The 17,898-nt window shown below is 41.5% G+C and overlaps 1 protein-coding gene across 3 annotated transcripts in view; it reads left to right on the forward strand.

Moving 5' to 3' along the window:
- Positions 1–17,898, forward strand: part of LOC149185362 (uncharacterized) — a 153,159-nt gene that overhangs the window by 77,048 nt on the left and 58,213 nt on the right. For 2 of the 3 annotated variants that reach the window (XM_089417907.1, XM_089417908.1), the window contains exon 3: positions 16,648–16,848. In XM_089417907.1, coding sequence (XP_089274033.1) covers positions 16,648–16,848 — 201 coding nt within the window. Of the gene's footprint in view, positions 1–16,647; positions 16,849–17,600; positions 17,697–17,898 lie in introns of all 3 variants that reach the window. The other variant, XR_016257377.1, reaches the window with a different exon arrangement.

Here is a 17,898-nt window from a genome sequence, read left to right on the forward strand (position 1 = left end):
TCGGACAAGTGGTTTCCCATGGGTTAGTCTCTACCTAGGGAAAAGTGTCCAAAATAATTCTTTTCCTATGTTTGACTTTATAAAGTGAAAGTGACTTTATAAGTGGTAAAGTCAATGTTAAATTATAAAGTGAAAAGTGACTTTAGACATAAAGTACAATGTGGGTACTTTATTTAATGGGTGAGTTAAAAAATAGAAAGCGAGATTTAAATGCACATTTATTCTCATCCCTTGATCTAAATGAGTCTGAGCCATTAGATTTTAGGGTTGCCCAAAAGTCATTTAAGGAAACAAAAGGGGAAAAGAAAAGAGACTACATTCATTCTTCATGAGCAGATTGGAGAAAGGAGGTTGAGAGCTGGAGAAAAGTTCTGGAGGAGAAATTTGTTGGCAAGCTGAAGGAGTGATTTTTGAGCAAAGTTGGGCATGGAAATCAAGGCATAAAAGACAGCAGAAGGTACAATATGAACAACATTGAATGTTGTGAGTTGCACGCCGTTTGAGAGAATTTTTTGAATTTTTTTTGAAAAAAATTCTATACAGTCCGTATAGTCTTATCCGTAGGGTACATATTTTCAGCTTCAAGTGGGCACTGAAATAGAGGCAAAGTGGGCACGGGTTTCAAGGAGTTTTGGGTTGAAGAGGTAAGTTGTATTTTGCTGTTTTGTTTTGTGTGCAAATGTATTTTTCCTGAGCTTGAAAGATAAATAAATTTGAAGAGCTCTCTAACATGTTTTCACCAGAGAAGATTGAATGGGTTTTGCTTGGGTCTAAGTTGACAAAAAATCTGTGTGTATTTTTATGTGTGTTGCTGGTTAGGGGATGTCCATATTTATTTTCAGCATGTGTTGATAGTCCCATGTGTTTTAATTTGAAAATTTCATTTCCAGAATTCTATATGTTGAATGTATGATTATGGGAAAGGGCATTTAACAGAATGGGAGTGATAAGGTGAAATTAAAACCGGGTTGGGATTGCAGGAAACTTTTTTTAGTCACCAAATTTCAACATGGTATCAGAGCTACAGGCTGTAAATTGATTTTGGATAGCAAACTGATATTTTGGGACAACAAACTGATATTTTGGGACAGCAAGGTGAAATTTCACACAGGCTGAACTTTTGGGACAACAAGGTGTGTTGGAGAGTTCATTTCTCCATTTTCTTGGTTTTGTAAATTTTGGACAGCTGTCATGACCATGTTCTTAAGGATAGAGGACATACTGGATGGGATATCCAACTATGCCATTTGGAAGGACAGAATTCAGACAGTGTTTGAGGAGGCAGCAGTTTGGGACATAGTGCGGCAAGTGGTTGTACCTCCTACCGCTGCAGATGTACTTGTTGAATTCACAAAAGATAATGCAAAGGCAAAAAGGATTTTGGTGGACAGTTTAAAGGATCATGTGGTTCCTTAGGTGAGAGGAAAAACATGCATATCAGATGTGGACAACTCTAACCACTTGCTATCAAAGTACCAATGAGAGCAGGAAGATGGTACTCAGAACAATTGAAGAACATCAGGATGACAAAGGATGAAAGTGCAGTTCATTATCTTGGCAGGGTCAAAGAGGTACGTGATGATTTGACTGCTATTGGTGAGGCAGTTGCACCCACAGAGTTAGTCAAGATAGCTGTATCGGGACTTCCTAAGTCTTGGGAGGTCTTTGGAGATGTTGTGACCTCTAGGAAAAATCTTTCCAATTGATATAGATTTTGGGATGATTGTGTGCAACATGAGATACGAAATACTGGTAGTGATGGGGTGAAGATAGCAGATGAGGAGGATGTAGCCTTGACAACCAGGGAGAAGAACAAAGGGAAGGCCAAGAAAGGGGCCTCATCAAATGGGGCTAGGGGAAAGGAGAAGAAGAAGAAGAAAGATACGAGGAAGAACAAGGGGGAGTAGGGTACTGCAGCTTCAATAGAGGTGGAGCAGTTTGCTTCACATATTGACCACACTTTGCATTTATTACTTCTACATCTAGTAGGAGTACATCATTCGGTGTGTGGTACATAGACAACGAGGCTTCCCACCATATGACAGGGGCACGAGAGTTCTTTTCAGAGCTTGTAGAGAGGGCACTTGATATTGAGATTGTACTAAGAGATGACCGCACTATGACAGCTGTTGGTGTGGGGACTGTGACCTTTGAGAGGGAGTCTTTGCCTCCTTTGAAAGTCATGGATGTTTTGTATGTTCCGGGGATGAAGAAGATTTTGATTTCAGTGTCTACTATGGAGGAGAAGGGGTTTGATGTCACTTTCTCAGGAGGGCATGTATTGATGCATCCTAGGGGAGCTTCCATCACTTCGACCAAAGTGATTGGAGTTCGCTCTAGGAAACTATACAGGTTTAGTTTTCAGTCAGCAGGAGCATTGGTGAGTAACACATCTGGTAGCAGTCACACTAGTACCACCAACAGTAGAGATTTGCGCGAGTTATGGCACTGGAGGATGACGCATATGCATCATGGAGCTTTGAGAGTACCGAGGGAGATCACTATTGCAGTTCCTGATTTCAGTGTTGAGCATGATGAGGTCTGCAGAGGGTGTGCTTTGGGAAAGTACAACAAGTCACCATTCCCAACGAGTGACAACAAATCTACAGGTATACTAGACTTGATTCATACTGATGTTAGTGGTCGTATGTCTCATGTGTCTTTGGGTGGTTATGAGTATTATATTATATTCATTGATGACTACTCTAGGAGGACTTGGATATATTTCCTAAAGACCAAGGGTGAGGTCTTCAGTCGCTTTAAAGATTTCAAAGCTCTTGTGGAAAAGCAGATAGGTAGGAAGAGACCCGGTGAGGTCTTCAGTCGCTTTAAAGATTTCAAAGCTCTTGTGGAAAAGCAGATAGGTAGGAAGATTCTGGTCTTGAGGTCAAACAATGGTGGTGAGCACACCAATGGTGGGTGTTCTGACTTCTGTGCACAAGAGGGCATTAGGAGAGAGAGTTCACGGTTTCTTACAACCTCTAGCAGAATGGGGTGCCTAAAAGGAAGAACATAGCTATTGTTGGGGCTGCTAGAGTGATGATTCATGATTAGGGGTTGCCTTTTTTTTTTTGGGCTGAGGCTTGCAATACTGTTGTTTATCTTCAGAACAGGAGTCCTCACAGAGTATTGGGAATATGACTCCGGAGGAGGCTTTTACTGGGGAGAAGCCTCATGTGGCACATCTTTGTATCTTTGGATGTCTCACATATTCTTATATCCCTAAGGAGCAGAGGACGAAGCTACAACCCATGGCATAGAAGGGTATCTTTATGGGTTACAACGAGACTTCGAAGGCCTATCAGATCTTCATTCCTTTGAAATGGAGAGTGGTGAATAGGAGGGATGTGAAGTCCGAGGAGGAGAGGGCCTGTCGGAGATCACGGGAGTATGATGAGAGAGTCATAGACTTCTCCTCAGTAGGGAGGTCAGGTACATGGAGCAGGACCTTAGGGTTTTGGATCGACTGGTACAGGGGTACTTCAGTGTCATTGACATCTGGGCACCAATGGCGAGGTCACCGAGCACTTCTTTAGGGAGTCCATTGGTACAGAGTTCACATGGCACTCCACCTGACACAGGCACAAGTGCCAGTATAGGTTCTTCGAGGACAGGTGGTGGTATAGGCACACCAGGGTCGACCTTCAAGTTCGCCACACTGGGGGCAGAGGATGAGGTTCTCTATGGGGAAGCTTCTTCAGGGAAGAGGAGGCCCAAGTGGCTTCAAGACACCTTGAAGGAAGCAGAGTCTGTTGGTCCTCCGAAGAGGGTGAACAGGGAGAGTGTGCCACCTGAGTGGTTTTGTAGTTATGTAGCCAAGGCTACCAACATTGTTGACTCTGAGCCTACTAGCTATGAGGAGGCTGTCAGCCAGGAGGTATGGAGAGAGGCTATGGTGGAGGAGTATGCCTCTATCATTAAGAACAATGTCTAGGAAGTGGTGCCTAGGCTTGAGGGCAAGTCCGTTGTGACTTCCAAGTGGCTCTACAAGATCAAGCATGCTGTGGATGGCAGCATTGAGAAGTTCAAGGCGAGGATTGTGGCTACAGGGTTCTTATAGATAGAGGGAGTTGACTGTGATGAGACCTTCGCTCCTGTAGCTCAGTACACTTCTATCCGGTCCCTTATTTCTATTGCTGTAGAAATGGGTTGGCAAATCCATCAGATGGATGTGAAGACCACTTTTTTGAACGAAGTTATAGAGGAGGAGGTGTATGTTGAGCAGCCACAAGTCTTTGAGGTACTTGGGCGAGAGACCCATGTATGTCGGTTGAGGCGAGCACTCTACGGACTTAAGCAAGCTCTGAGAGCTTCATATTTGAGGATTGATACTTACTTGCAGTGGATGGGTTTCACGAAGAGTGATGCAGATCCGAACCTATACTACATTGTTGTAGGGGATGATCCACTCATTCTGGTGTTGTATGTTGTTGACTTGTTCATTACTGGGGCAGAGAGATTGATTAGTGGTTGCAAGGAGGATTTTTCTATGGAGTTCGAGATGAAGGACATTGGGCTGATGCATTACTTTTTGGGGCTTGTGGTGTGGCAGGAGGAGGGGCATATCTTTTTGGGGCAGGGGCAGTATACTATGGATGTGCTGAGCAGATTTCACATGGCAGACTATAGACCCATGTCTACACCTATGATCACCAACTGGAAGAAGCTTCATGCTTTAGATTCTAGTTTGGTGGATCCCACATTGTATAGGCATCTTATTGGGTCCTTGATGTATCTGGTCAACACTAGGCTAGATGCATGCTTTACAATGAACACACTTAGCCAGTTCATGGTTGAGCCCAGGAAGGTGCACTGGGTAGCTGCAAAGCACATTCTTCGTTACATGAATGGGACTGTTGATTATGGTATGGACTATAGGCGGGAAGATTGAGTGAGGTTGGCAGGTTACACAGATTCAGATTGGGCAGGTTGTGCTTCTGACAGGAAAAGCACTCAGGGTGTTGCTTTGGATTGGGTTCGGCAGTTGTGTCGTGGTTCAGTCGAAAGCAAAAGTCAGTTGCTTTGAGCTCTTATAAGGCTGAGTATATGGCTGCTAGTCAGGCTAGTTGTGAGGCCATTTGGCTTCAAAAGTTGTTGTATGGCCTATTTGAGCAGGAGTTGAGACCAACGGTTATTCATTGTAATAATCAAAGTTGCATTAAACTCACGGAGAATCCAGTGTTTCATGACAGGTCAAAACACATTGACATCATATATCATTTCATCAGGGACTATAATCAAAAGGGGGTAGCGAAGTTGGAGCATATATCAACAGATGAGCAGGTGGCCATTGTTCTCACGAAGTCCTTGCCAAGAGGCAAGCATGTCCATTTTAGGGACAAAATGGGTGTGGTGAGAAACACTTTCCTTGGTAAGAGGGAGTGTTGATTTTTAATGTACCTGTACAAGTGGTTTCCCATGGGTTAGTCTCTACCTAGGGAAAAGTGTCCAAAATAATTCTTTTCCTAAGTGTGACTTTATAAAGTGAAAGTGACTTTATAAGTGGTAAAGTCAATGTTAAATTATAAAGTGAAAAGTGACTTTAGACATAAAGTACAATGTGGGTACTTTATTTAATGGGTGAGTTGAAAAATAGAAAGTGAGAATTAAATGCACATTTATTCTCATCCCTTGATCTATAAATGAATATGAGCCATTAGATCTTAGGTTTGCCCAAAAGTCATTTAGGAAAACAAAAGGGGGAAAAGAAAAGAGAGATTGCATTCTTTCTTCATGAGCAGAATGGAGAAAGGAGGCTGAGAGTTGGAGAAAAGTTTTGAAGGAGAAAATTGTTGCAGCAAACTGAAGGAGTGATTTCTAAGCAAAGCTGGGCATGGAAATCAAGGCATAAAAGATAGCAGAAGGTACAATATGAACAACATTGAATGCTGTGAGCTACACGTCGTTCGAGAGAAGTTTTTGATTTTTTTTTGAAAAAAAAATCCGTATGGTTGTACAGTGGTACAGAAATTCATACAGTCCGTATAGTCATATCCGCACAGTACATATTTTCAGCTTCAAGTGGGCACAAAAATCGAGGCAAAGTGGGCACAATTTTCAAGGAGATTTGGGTTGAAGAGATAAGTTGTCTTTTGCTGTTTTGTTTTGTCTGCAAATGTATTTTTCCTGAACTTGAAAGATAAATAAATTTGAAGAGCTTTTTAACAGGTTTTCCCTGGAGAAGATTGAAGGGGTTTTGCCAAGGTCTAAGTTGACCAAAAATCTGTGTGTATTTTTATGTGTGTTGCTGGTTTGGTTATTTCCATATTTATTTTCAGCATGTGTTGATAGTCCCATGTGTTTTAATTTGAAAATTTCATTTCCAGAATTCTATAAGTTGAATGTATGTTTATGGAAAAGGGCATTTAACTGAATGAGAGTGATAAGGTGAAATTAAAACCGGGTTGGGATTGCAGGAAACTTTTTTAGTCATCAAATTTCAACATATTTTGGCTCTAAAAAGGCATCTCTGTACACAAGTTTTGTTTCTGTTGTATGGTCTAATCATTTCTGAACATTGACTAAAAACAATAATCCATAACAATGATTATATCCTACAGTTTAGGACTTCATCGTCATCCAAGAAACCTTGGTCTTAAATAAGTGAAATCACTGCTTTTTGTGCTTCACTTTAGTGCCTCAGCTTTGACTATAACCATTACAGGACCATGTTTTGAGTTTCAGACTTGTAACAATGTTTTATTTTGATTTGGAAACGACTATAGTTGTCTTTGGCCCTTAGCTACAGTGAGTCAACTACATATTTAAGGTCCTTGGCCTTACAGACCTAGGCATTATTTCAGGACCAAAATTCATTAAGTTATGACCTATTTTGAGGTAGAACTGTTATATTAGTGACCTATTCTTGGTTATATTCATAATTATTCATACATGTGTGTGAGACCTTCAAGTAAGCCGACCTATACAACTAGCTTGGTAAATGTATTCAATGAGAGTTAATTGACGTTGAGGAGAATATCATTTGAGGCATCTTTCAACTAGAGCCTTGGTTCTATTGTCTATATTTGAAGTTTGAAGTGATAAAATCATTACAACAGTAAGGGTCTCAAACTGTCATCATCTTACTGGCATCTTGACACCTCCTTGTGTGCAACATATCGAGAAGACATTGAAATATTCATTGCTCAGTGAGATAGTGTATGTGTGTTAGTGACATTGACTTGATTTGATGTGCCAATAAATAATGGTATTCTAAAGTAAGAGCGGTCAAAGGTTCCATCTATATACAATGAGAAGAATAGAATCTTGAAATAATAATAACCTTGTTTATGATGCAGCAATCTTGAGAATTTTAACAGTGACTTGACAGTATTGATGATATTGTTTATGTAAGAGTGACATGTTTTATATCACAGTGGGATTGTAACAACATTGTTACATGTCAGTGGTAGGTAATGACACATCAGTGACTTTATATGGCACAAGGACTTTGATTATTTGAGCAACTATAAAACATAATACATATGCTAGTAGCCTTCCTTGGGCAGAGTTTAAGAGCATTACAAGCAGGTCACAGAGATGATCTAAGGCACCTGGGACTAAGTTATCATCAGACCTTAGTACCCAGTACTTGTAGCAATATTAGCAGCTTGGCACAGTGGTTTGAACTTTGGACAGTTTCATGAGCCTTTGAATGCATATTCATTCATGAGCAGTGCAGTGCAGTGATAGCAACAATGATTGTGTATTGTACTGTGATCAATGGATGTAACAATATTGACAGTTAGTGTTTGATGTCTAGTTTGTGTAGTGATCTATCCTACAACTGATTTATCCTTGGTCTAGGTACCACTTCCCAGACATCATTCGTCATGATAGAACTATACTCTTCTACCATGGCATCCAAGCAAACTTGGTGTTGTACGACTTCCTGAAAGATGGCGGGTTCTTCAACATGTGCTACCAAGTCTTGGTACCTATCAGGCTGTCTACGTTGCCTCTTCTCGGTTCTAGGAGCTCCGACAAACTCCTCTGCATCCCTCAGTGTCTGCCGTATTTCCTTGCTGGTTCTACCACTAGTGGTGGGAGGCTCAATCAAATGCCCCTTCCATCTGCTGAGAACTGTCGAGATTTCCTACTTCTAAGGAAATACTGGTGTTGGTCATTGTGATCGATCCAGGTGTCTGTCTTCTTGCTTGTCCTCCTTGCTGCCCCTGCTGCTGTTGGAATAATGGAACATCTAATGATTGACCTTCTGCTGGCATCTCTTGAGATTTCCTGAAAGCTCTGTCCTCCATAAAATTTACATCCCATCTTACTACAATCCTCCATAAAATTTGCATCCCATCTTACTACAATTTTCCTACTGCTAGGAATGTAAATTTTGTATGCCTTTGAAGTCTTGCTATATCCTACAACATACCCCTTTTCTGCAGTCTGATCCAATTTACTACACTTCTCGTCTGGAATGTGACAATATGCCACACTTCTGGATATCCTGAGATGGCCCATCTCCGACTTCTTCCCTGTGAAGACACCTTCAGGCGTTTTTTCCCCAATGTTCTGTGAGGAGTTCTATTCTGGATATGCACCGCTATGTTGCAAGCCTCTGGCCATAAGAATCTAGGCAGGTCTTGGTCATATAACATAGCCTTTGCCGCCCCAACGATAGTTCTATTATTTTGCTTTGTTACTCGATTCTGCTCTGGATTATATGGAGCTGTCCATTCTCTTTTGATACCTGCCTTTGCATAGAAATATGTGAAGTCTTTGTCCATATACTCTCCACCATTATCTGAACGCAATACCTTTATCTTTTTCCCTGTCATGCTCTCTATGAGAGCCTTAAACTCTTTGAACCGATCAAATACCTCATCCATGGTCTTTAAGAAATAGATCCAGGTTTTTCTAGAGTGATCATCGATAAAAGTGACGAAGTATTCGCCACCACTAAGAGCTCTTGTGGACATTGGGCCACAAATATCTGAGTGTATCAATCCCAATATGCCTTCTGCTCTGTTGTTACTTCTGGAGAAAGTCGCTTTAGCGTACTTCCCTAGTACGCATCCTCTGCATACATCCTCATGCTTAGCACTAAGGACTGGAACTCCTGTAACTGTCTCTTTGAGCATCCTCAATGCTCCATGGTGTAAGTGTCCCATTCGCCTGTGCCACAGTTCATTCAGTTCCTTTTCTTTTTTTTCTCGTTAAAACTATTCTATTATTTACAGGAACAAGAAAGACATTTACATTCACATAGTCGTTTTACCAAAGGCCAACCTGTGGCACTTTGGAGTGGGAGAAATCAAAAGGGCAGCCCTCGCAGGGGCTCCATGTCTGAGCAAAACAACCCACGCAGGGGCCCTAAACCACAGAAATGCAACCATGTCAAACTGGACAGCCCGCGCAGGGGCTCTGGACCAAAAGTGTTCATCCCACGCAGGGCAACAAAAGACCTTCAGCAATAACCCACGCAGGGGCAACAAAAGACATAGCAAGAACAGGCGTTAAGCCAACATGACATAAACAGAAAGCCAAAACAAGACCTGAGCAGCGCTGGAGGATGTGATGCTGAACCGCTGGATAACTATTCGTCCGGCTCCTCCTCGACCACCCTGCACCAGCCATACTTCTCCATTTCCTCTGCAGAAGGATAGGGATCCATGTTGACATTGTCCCCCTTGGATGTCGACACCTCCTGAGGCTGAGGACGGTTGGAAACATGCTCTGGAACATCCGCTGGCGTCTCCTTGACGTTCTCTGAACTCTCGCCCGGGTGCTTCCCCTTGCTGCGTTTTCCATCGCCATCATCCTGAGATTCCTCAAGGAATAGAACCGAAACATGGGCATTGATACGGGGTCTGTCCATAGAGCTACCGAAGGTAAAAATGGCAGAACCAAAGGCAGGCATAGGTGCTGGGTCAGAATCTGGGCTACTGGAGTCCATGAATTGGCTTGTTTGGAGGGGGTTGGCCTCAGCAATTCGATGGCAATGGCAGCGACAACAGTGGGATTGGGATTCTTCGACTGGAGGACGTGAGGACCCTCCCCGGGCAGAGCCTCGACGGCTGAGCAAGCGCTGTCGAGGCCTAACCATCTTTGCAAGAGCACCGTGGGTAAGGAACAGTGCAGAATAGGATGACTTTTCAGACTTGAGACGGCACCCAACGGACTTGAGACGGCACCCAACCAGCCTTTCAGTCTTGTGACGGCACCCAACAGACAGGGGAATGGCAAGAGCTGTTGCCCGGAGAACCAAAGACCAGGCAAGAGCCTGAACTCCGAAAACCAAATACTGAGCATGAACCTGCGCATGGCGAGCCATCCCGCCACCTTTTTTAACCACTTCATCCCCACCTCGAGCTCTGTTCGCCATAACTGCTCGCTGCAGTCGCTCCAATAACCCGGACGGAGCATTGAATGGCTTCCTCTGATCGCCCTGACCTTTATTCCTTGGCGGCGATCCTTGCATTGATTGCCAGCCTTACGCTTGAGGCAGCACATGGCTAGCATGTGGCTCCTCATTACTCCCTGTCGTGTCACCCGCATCCGGGGCATTCAGTTCCTTTTCACCATTATGATTGTCGCCTATTAGTGCCATTGGAGGCTCGAGTTGCAATCTATACATTGTGTTGCTTTGAGCTCTAATTTGTCTCTTCTTCTTCCAGCTTGAACGTTTGATGTATACTTTCCTTCCAATGAAGTATACATTGTATCCCTTGTCCTGTAATTGGGACACTGAAATAAGATTCATTCCTAACCCCGGCACATGTAGAACATTAGTGGCTCGGATGCTGCTTCCTTCTTCCTTTTGAAATGCTATGGCGCCTCTCCCTACTGGAGTACACTTTGTTCTGTTTCCCATAGTAATCTGGAAGTCCATTTGCTCTTCTTGATAGGTCGAGAAATATTCTCGTACTCCAGTCATATGGGCTGAAGCCCCGCCGTCAATATACCAAACATCTGCTGACGCTAAACTTGACAAGCATGTGAATTCTTCTTCCAATTTGAAAGATAATTCAGAGACATCTTGATTTTCCATCCTTCTTTGTGCTATTTTTCCTATTGATTTCTGACGCTTTTCTATCCCAGCAACTACTGCAGAAAAACTGCGTCTTCGCCTAAAGACTGCTCTGCGCTGAAGCTTCTATGCTGCTCCCTCTGTCATTGGCAACCTTCGATCTGGAAATCTTCCTCTCTGTTGACTCTCTCAGAGAGAGATTTTCCTATGAAAAATTTGCCCTCTTAGACTGGATTGCGCAATTCCTCTTCGGATTCGATTTTCTACCTATGCAGCAATTTTGAATTCCCTTCTTCTCTTCAACGCTGGCTCTTCTGGTCTGCACTCCTGCTTAACTCAACTCCGATACCATGTGAAAATTTCTAAATAGAAATCCAACTACAGTGACTGATATTATTTCTTCTACTTATTATTTCAGAAATAAGTTATTCACAGTTTTTCTACAACAAATATTGAAATATGAAATAAATTCTACTGCAGCCTTCGCAATTAAAATATCGCGGAAAGTAAATGCATGGAAAAACCCAGTGTGGGAAAACTGGTGTAGGAGATGAGGGTTTCTTTATTGATCTTCAACAAAAATCTCATGTACAAGATACAATCAACAAAATAATAGATGAATTTCTGTGAGAAATATTACAGAGGATATTATCACGCTTCTCAGCTAAATTTTGACTCTGCAGAGGACTTGCTGGCCCCTCTACGTCTCACTGCGTCAGCTTCTGCATAGGGACTACGCAGTCCCAGCGTCACAGTGTCAGCCTAAGAAACTGAATTCACTGCAAAGGGGCCACGTGTTCGAATCCCACGAATCGGACACGATTCACTGGGAATTCGAATCCCAGAAGGGGACATGTCGTGTCCTAATGGGACACATACGAATCCCGTACGTGTCCCATTAGGACACAACATGTCCCGATTTTGGGATTCGAATCCCCAAAAATGAAACTCGTGGGCATAAAAAAGGCGTTGTTCTTTATGTTTTTACCATTTCTCTCTTTCACTTTTGCATACTTTGAACTGTGGGCAAGGAGCTAAGGGTGTGGAGCGTTCGGCAAGGAGATTCAAGCACCAGGTAAGTGCATTTCATCTCTATTTTTTTGCATTTCTTTTACAATATTCATGGCTCAATCAAGGGCAGCAGTTAGGGGGCAAAGGAAGGGGAAGAATGTCTCCAGTGGAGATGCCCCTCCTCCCCCAATATCATCAGAGTCTGCTGCAAGTAATGTTGAGGGAAGAGGAGGACCTAAAGACGACATTGAGAAATATCCCTTGCGGAAATATGTCACAAGAGAGGATGGGACAAGCACCAAGGGGAACGGAGGAGGCAATGTGCAATGGAGATGCAACTTTTGCCACATTTCTTTCAAAAGCACATATTACCGTGTGAAAGGCCATTTGTTGGCTTTACCAGGTTGTGAAATTGGAGCTTGTAAAGCTGTTCCTTTACAAAAGAGGAAAGAAATGGAAAAGGAGTTCACTGTTGGTATGGAAAATGTGTCTGCAAAATCAAGAAAAACCAAGAATGAAGACCCCCTTCCATTTTTGAGGAAAGGCACCACCAAATTTCCATTTGAGAGTTCTATTGGGGGACAAGCAGCAAAAAGAAGAGCAATTACACTTGGCCCAATGGACAAGATTTTTCAAAAAGAGAGACGGGAAGAGCTTGATTTCACCATTGCCTTCTTTTTCTATCAAAATTTCATATCATTTAATGTTGCACGCTCACCTCTATTTATTGAGATGTGTCGAGCTCTAACTCACGGGTCTCCATCATGGTATGTGCCTCTTGGTTCAGAGAAGCTTAGAACCACATTGTTGACGAAGGCAAAAAAAGAGGTGCAAAAGATGCATGAGCCTATTGTAGCATCATGGCCAACATCTGGGGTTAGCATTGTTTTTGATGGATGGATAGATCCAGCACGACACCCAATCATCAACTTCATGGTGTCTTCCTTGAATGGTCCAGTTTTCTTGAAAGAAGTGGATACACTTGGAGAATACAAGGATGCACAATTTATGGGTGAGTTATTTATTAAAGTTATTGAAGATGTAGGTGTTGGTTCTTGTGTGCAAATCATTACAGATAATGCACCTGTTTGCAAGGCTGCTGGCATGATTGTGTAAGCTAAATATCCACAAGTGTTTTGGACACCTTGCATTGTCCATTCATTGAACTTAGCACTGAAATCCATTGCTTCTGATGTGCTTTGGATTGGTAACATTATTGAGGATGCACGACATATCCGTAACTTTTTGCAAAATCATACAAATGCCCTCACTATCTACAAGGAGTACAAAAATCTGTCATTGTTGAAGATTACTGATACACGGTTTGCCTCTTCATTCATAATGTTGAAGAGGTTGAGGGAGGTCAAGACCACTCTTGGGGCCATGGTTATTTCTGAGTTTTGGTCTTTTTGGAGAAAGACAGATCAAGTAGCCTCTAAAAGAGTGAAGGACACAGTGCTAGATGATGCTTGGTGGGAGAGGGTAGATCTAATTATCCAGATCATGGATCCTATCATTTCTTTGCTTCGATTTGCAGATACAGACAAACCCATCCTAGGAGAGGTTTCTGAGGGATGGGATTCCATGATTGAGTCTGTGAGGAGCATTATTCTACAGAGTGAGTGCCTCGAGTATGAGACATCACCAGAGGCCTTCTGTGGTACTATACAGGATATTCTTGTCAGCAGATGGGACAAGAATTGCACACCTTTACATTGTTTGGCTCACTCATTGAACCCAAAATGCTACAACCATGAGTGGCTGAATGGTGGACCTTCCTGCAGATTCCCTCCTCACATGGATGGTGAAATCTCACAGGGTAGGAAAGATGCATTCAGGCAGGTTTTCCAGGACAAGGCATCCCTTGATGAGGTGGAGGATGCCTTTGCAGAGTTTTCCACTGGCACTGGTTGATTTGAAGGATATGATGTGATTAGAGATAAGGGGCTAAGAAGCCCTATTCTTGGTGGGCAAATCATGGGGCAACAAGCTCTCCTCTTAAGCAGTTAGCCATGAGGCTCCTCTCTCAGGTGACTTCATCCTCTTGTTGCGAGAGGAATTAGAGCACATATGGGAATTTGTATAGTGTGAAGAAGAGCAGGCTTGAGCAGCCCAGGGCAAAGACAATGGTGTATGTGCACACCAACCTTCGTTTTATTTACAGGCAAAGGGAAGAGTGGTTGAGGGGAAAGACAAAGATGTGGGATGTCTTTCCTGATGATATGGGTTTGGACAGCAGTGTTGAGTTGGCATTGGCCAACATGGATCTCAATGATCCAGTACTAGAGCCTGTTAGATTTGATGACGATGATATTTTCGAGGGGTCATCCTCCACACCAGTAGATGCAGAGGCGACTATGGATACCGGGAGGAGGACGATGCAGAGGAGAGCAATGGTGATCATGATGATGAGGACATTGATGCTGATTTTGATGATGACTATGAGGATTGTTGACTCGAGTCATGGGCTCTGGCTACCTATTACCTTGAGGCTTGTATACCTGTAGTTGTTTCATATTTTCTGTTTCTATTTGCCATTGCGGCATTGCCATTGCACTACCTATGTAACACATTTTGATTTGATGACTTAATGAGAAAACTACAGTTGTCTGTGTCTTTATCTTACTATCTTGTAACTATAAGTTGTCTTTCATTGATGAAATTTGATTTATCATTTTATGTGACATGTTGATGTATTTGAATTTGGTATGTACTATGCATGCTAATTGCTATAATGTTACTATTACTAACTTACTTTGTAAACAATAAAACTAACATCTAGATTATCTATGTTTGAAATCAATGAATCTGTATCATTAATGAGAATTTTTGTAAGAAATATCTAGTTTTTAATATATATATATATATATATATATATATATATATTTTTTTTTTTTTTTAATAAAAAAATATATAACGAATCCTTCGTGTCTTGTTCCGGGGGGTCAACGTGTCCAAATCCAACTCTCGAATCCCTGTATCCTACGAATCCCGAATCCCCGTGTCAGGTGACTTAGGTGTCAGCACTGTCCCTCCTCTGCTCCGCGTCTTCTTTCTGCTTCTGCACCCCTAATTGATGCTGATGCCCTCTTTCCTTTTCACCTGCAACCCTTCCTTTGATTCGATTTTCTCTTGCCGAACTTCAAGCAGTGAGAAAATCGAAGTTACTTGGGTAATTGAGTATCTGCCCGGTGTGTTTTTCAAATGCCCATCGAAGTCCTCCTTATAATCCTCCAGTTGAGTAATCAATGACCCAAATTATATTCTAACCAATGGCTCAGATCATATTGACTTGATCCTCGTTTTCTTCTAGAAGTTTTCCCCACAGTTTGATTAATATCCTTCAATTATTTTAATCTCCCAAGTTTAGACTTAGACTCCCATTAAAAACAATTAATTATTTTAATAAAACTGTCTCCGGGTGGAATTTCCCAAAACGATTTCTGGGTATTGTGGAATACATGTGTCCAAGCCTTGCTGCAAATTTTCAGGGTTAGAGCACATGCGATGCTACATAAATCAACAGGGACTGAAAGGACTGGGCATGGCCAATGACAATCATCACAGGCCTTGGATACCATATTACATAGTCCTCACATGCCCTACAAGGCTTTTGACTTGCATCTCTTTGGACTTACAATGGTGTTGCCAGGAAATATACCAGGGTACCTCCGCAGGAGGTAACAGGGGTGAAGATCAGTCTGTGCCCATGCATTTACAACTATTTTATGTCAAATAAATTATTGAATCAATAATAGACAAAATACACGGAGAGAGGGTATGAAGGTCAAAATAGTCCTGACCGAGACAAAAAGAGAGAAAGGGTGGGAAGTCAGATGGAAAAAACATTACAAAAGAGAAATTGGCCAACTTGAGTGACAGATAACTGTTTGAGACATAGAAGAACGGACAAAGTCAGATGGAAAGTGGATGTACAGTAAATACAAATTAGTATGCTATAAATTGTGATTTATTATGCTTTTCATATATACATAATGAAAGAACAGAAAACAATACTGCAGCGGATAGTATGTGAAAAACAAGGGGTAGATATATATGGAATGGTATGAAGGGGAAATAATAAAATATGATATGCATGCACAGAGAAATTTTGGTGAGTGTATGTGCAGAAGTGTTTTGCAAACTATTGCAGCACTGGGATACGTGTAAAGCTCTGACACCACTTTTGTTGGATCACGAGATTTGAAATAAATTGTTTTGTCATATCGAAGGATTTATCTGTTCGGATGGAAAGGTCAAGGATTAAATATTATCCTTGTGGCCTTTTGTTAAGGGTTATATCCCTGCAATGTAATTACATAATAATGTTAGAGATATAGCTTAATTAATTATTATTATTTTATTATTGATGAGGTATATTATAGTCTACAATATTATTGATGACACACTCTCTTGTTTGCCAGTTAACTTTTTATCCATGACAGAAAACGTTTGTGTAAAAGTGGGTTTTCAATAAAATAAAGTATTATAGAGTTGTGTTAATTTACTTGTTTTGTGGCTTTCAGTAATTGATACTGTGTTTAATGGGACAACTCAATTTTCTTCCAACTATTTACTATGCAAACTTGTAGCTGTATTCATAGAGCGAGTGCGACATTTTTTACAGATGACATCATGTTTGTTGTCCTATGCAGTGCATTGGATTGTACAGAAACAAGAACGGTGAAGTCATGAAAGGCTTATATTCGTTGGAAATGACTGCGGAACTTGATTCAAACAGGCAGCATTTCCATGTTGTTGCTTTTGAGGACAAAGGGGATGCTAAAAATTTTTGCTACATCTTAAGAAACAAACTGGAAAATGCCATCGTCAATGTTGTTCCTCGTGCTCCTAAGGTAAAGTTATAGACACTCGTGTGTTATCTGTTGTAATTCTGGTGTTTATTTGAAGAAATATAGATTTCATTGTTTAAAAAAGGAGTTAAGGATACCTTCATTCATCATGACGTTTGATCTGGCTTTCTAGAGAATTGTAGCATTTTAAATTTCCTTTCTCATGCTGCATCAACAAACAAGAAGCAGAAGAGCATAATAGGAATGTCAACTAGACAATGGATTGGAAAAGTATCTACATCTTGTTTTGACCACTTTACTGTTTATGTTCATTTCCTAATTTTGGCTAGCATTTCAAACCAAGCATGAATGATTTTATGGAAACAAAAAATGCAAGTTCACATTAATTGCAGCTGTTGTCTTATTTTCATCAGCGTAGATCAAACTTAACCATTGGTCTATCAAGTGTCGAGAGGGATCAATTCTGTTGAGGTGTGTTACAAAAAAAATCTAGCACCCCTAATGTGCAAATTCCCAAGCACAAGGTGTTAGTTGGTGTAACTTAGGAAGGCTACCCACTGTCACTCCAATAGCTCTTCCTTTGTCTCTATGTTGGCTCTTCTCTAACTCAAGTGGGGAGTCCTCAAGGAAAGTCCAAGTCCATTTTGTTTAGGTATGCCATTGAAGTGTTTGTGGACCAATGTGTTTTGTTAAGAACTTAAGAATTTCTGAATTTGATATGACATGTTTCCATTAAAGGTGTGTTATGCATAGTTTTCAACCAACTTATAAGTCTGATGTTTTGATTTTTGTAGAATTGGGAGGTATTCCCGCATGCCTAAGCTGTTCTTGAAGAAAAATCAAAATAAATTTATTTTTGGGGCATCAACTCGGTCCAGCCCCATGAAAAGGTGTGTCCCTTGGGATAATTCACCCCCATTTGACTACTATATATAGATGATGTGAAATCTCATTTTCTCCACCAAGCAAATGAGTTTTCTGAGGTCTCTTGGACAGCCGCATGTGTGGAGAAAAGGAGGACAAATTGATTGTTTGACCAAACTGTTTCTCTATTTGTTGACTGAGTTCTTAACTGAGATTTGACCAGGCTGC

This window comes from Pinus tabuliformis, chromosome 3_2 (assembly GCF_031772625.1).
Source record: "Pinus tabuliformis cultivar Carrire ecotype Pingquan chromosome 3_2, CPIR1, whole genome shotgun sequence".
Classification (NCBI taxonomy): domain Eukaryota; kingdom Viridiplantae; phylum Streptophyta; class Pinopsida; order Pinales; family Pinaceae; genus Pinus; species Pinus tabuliformis.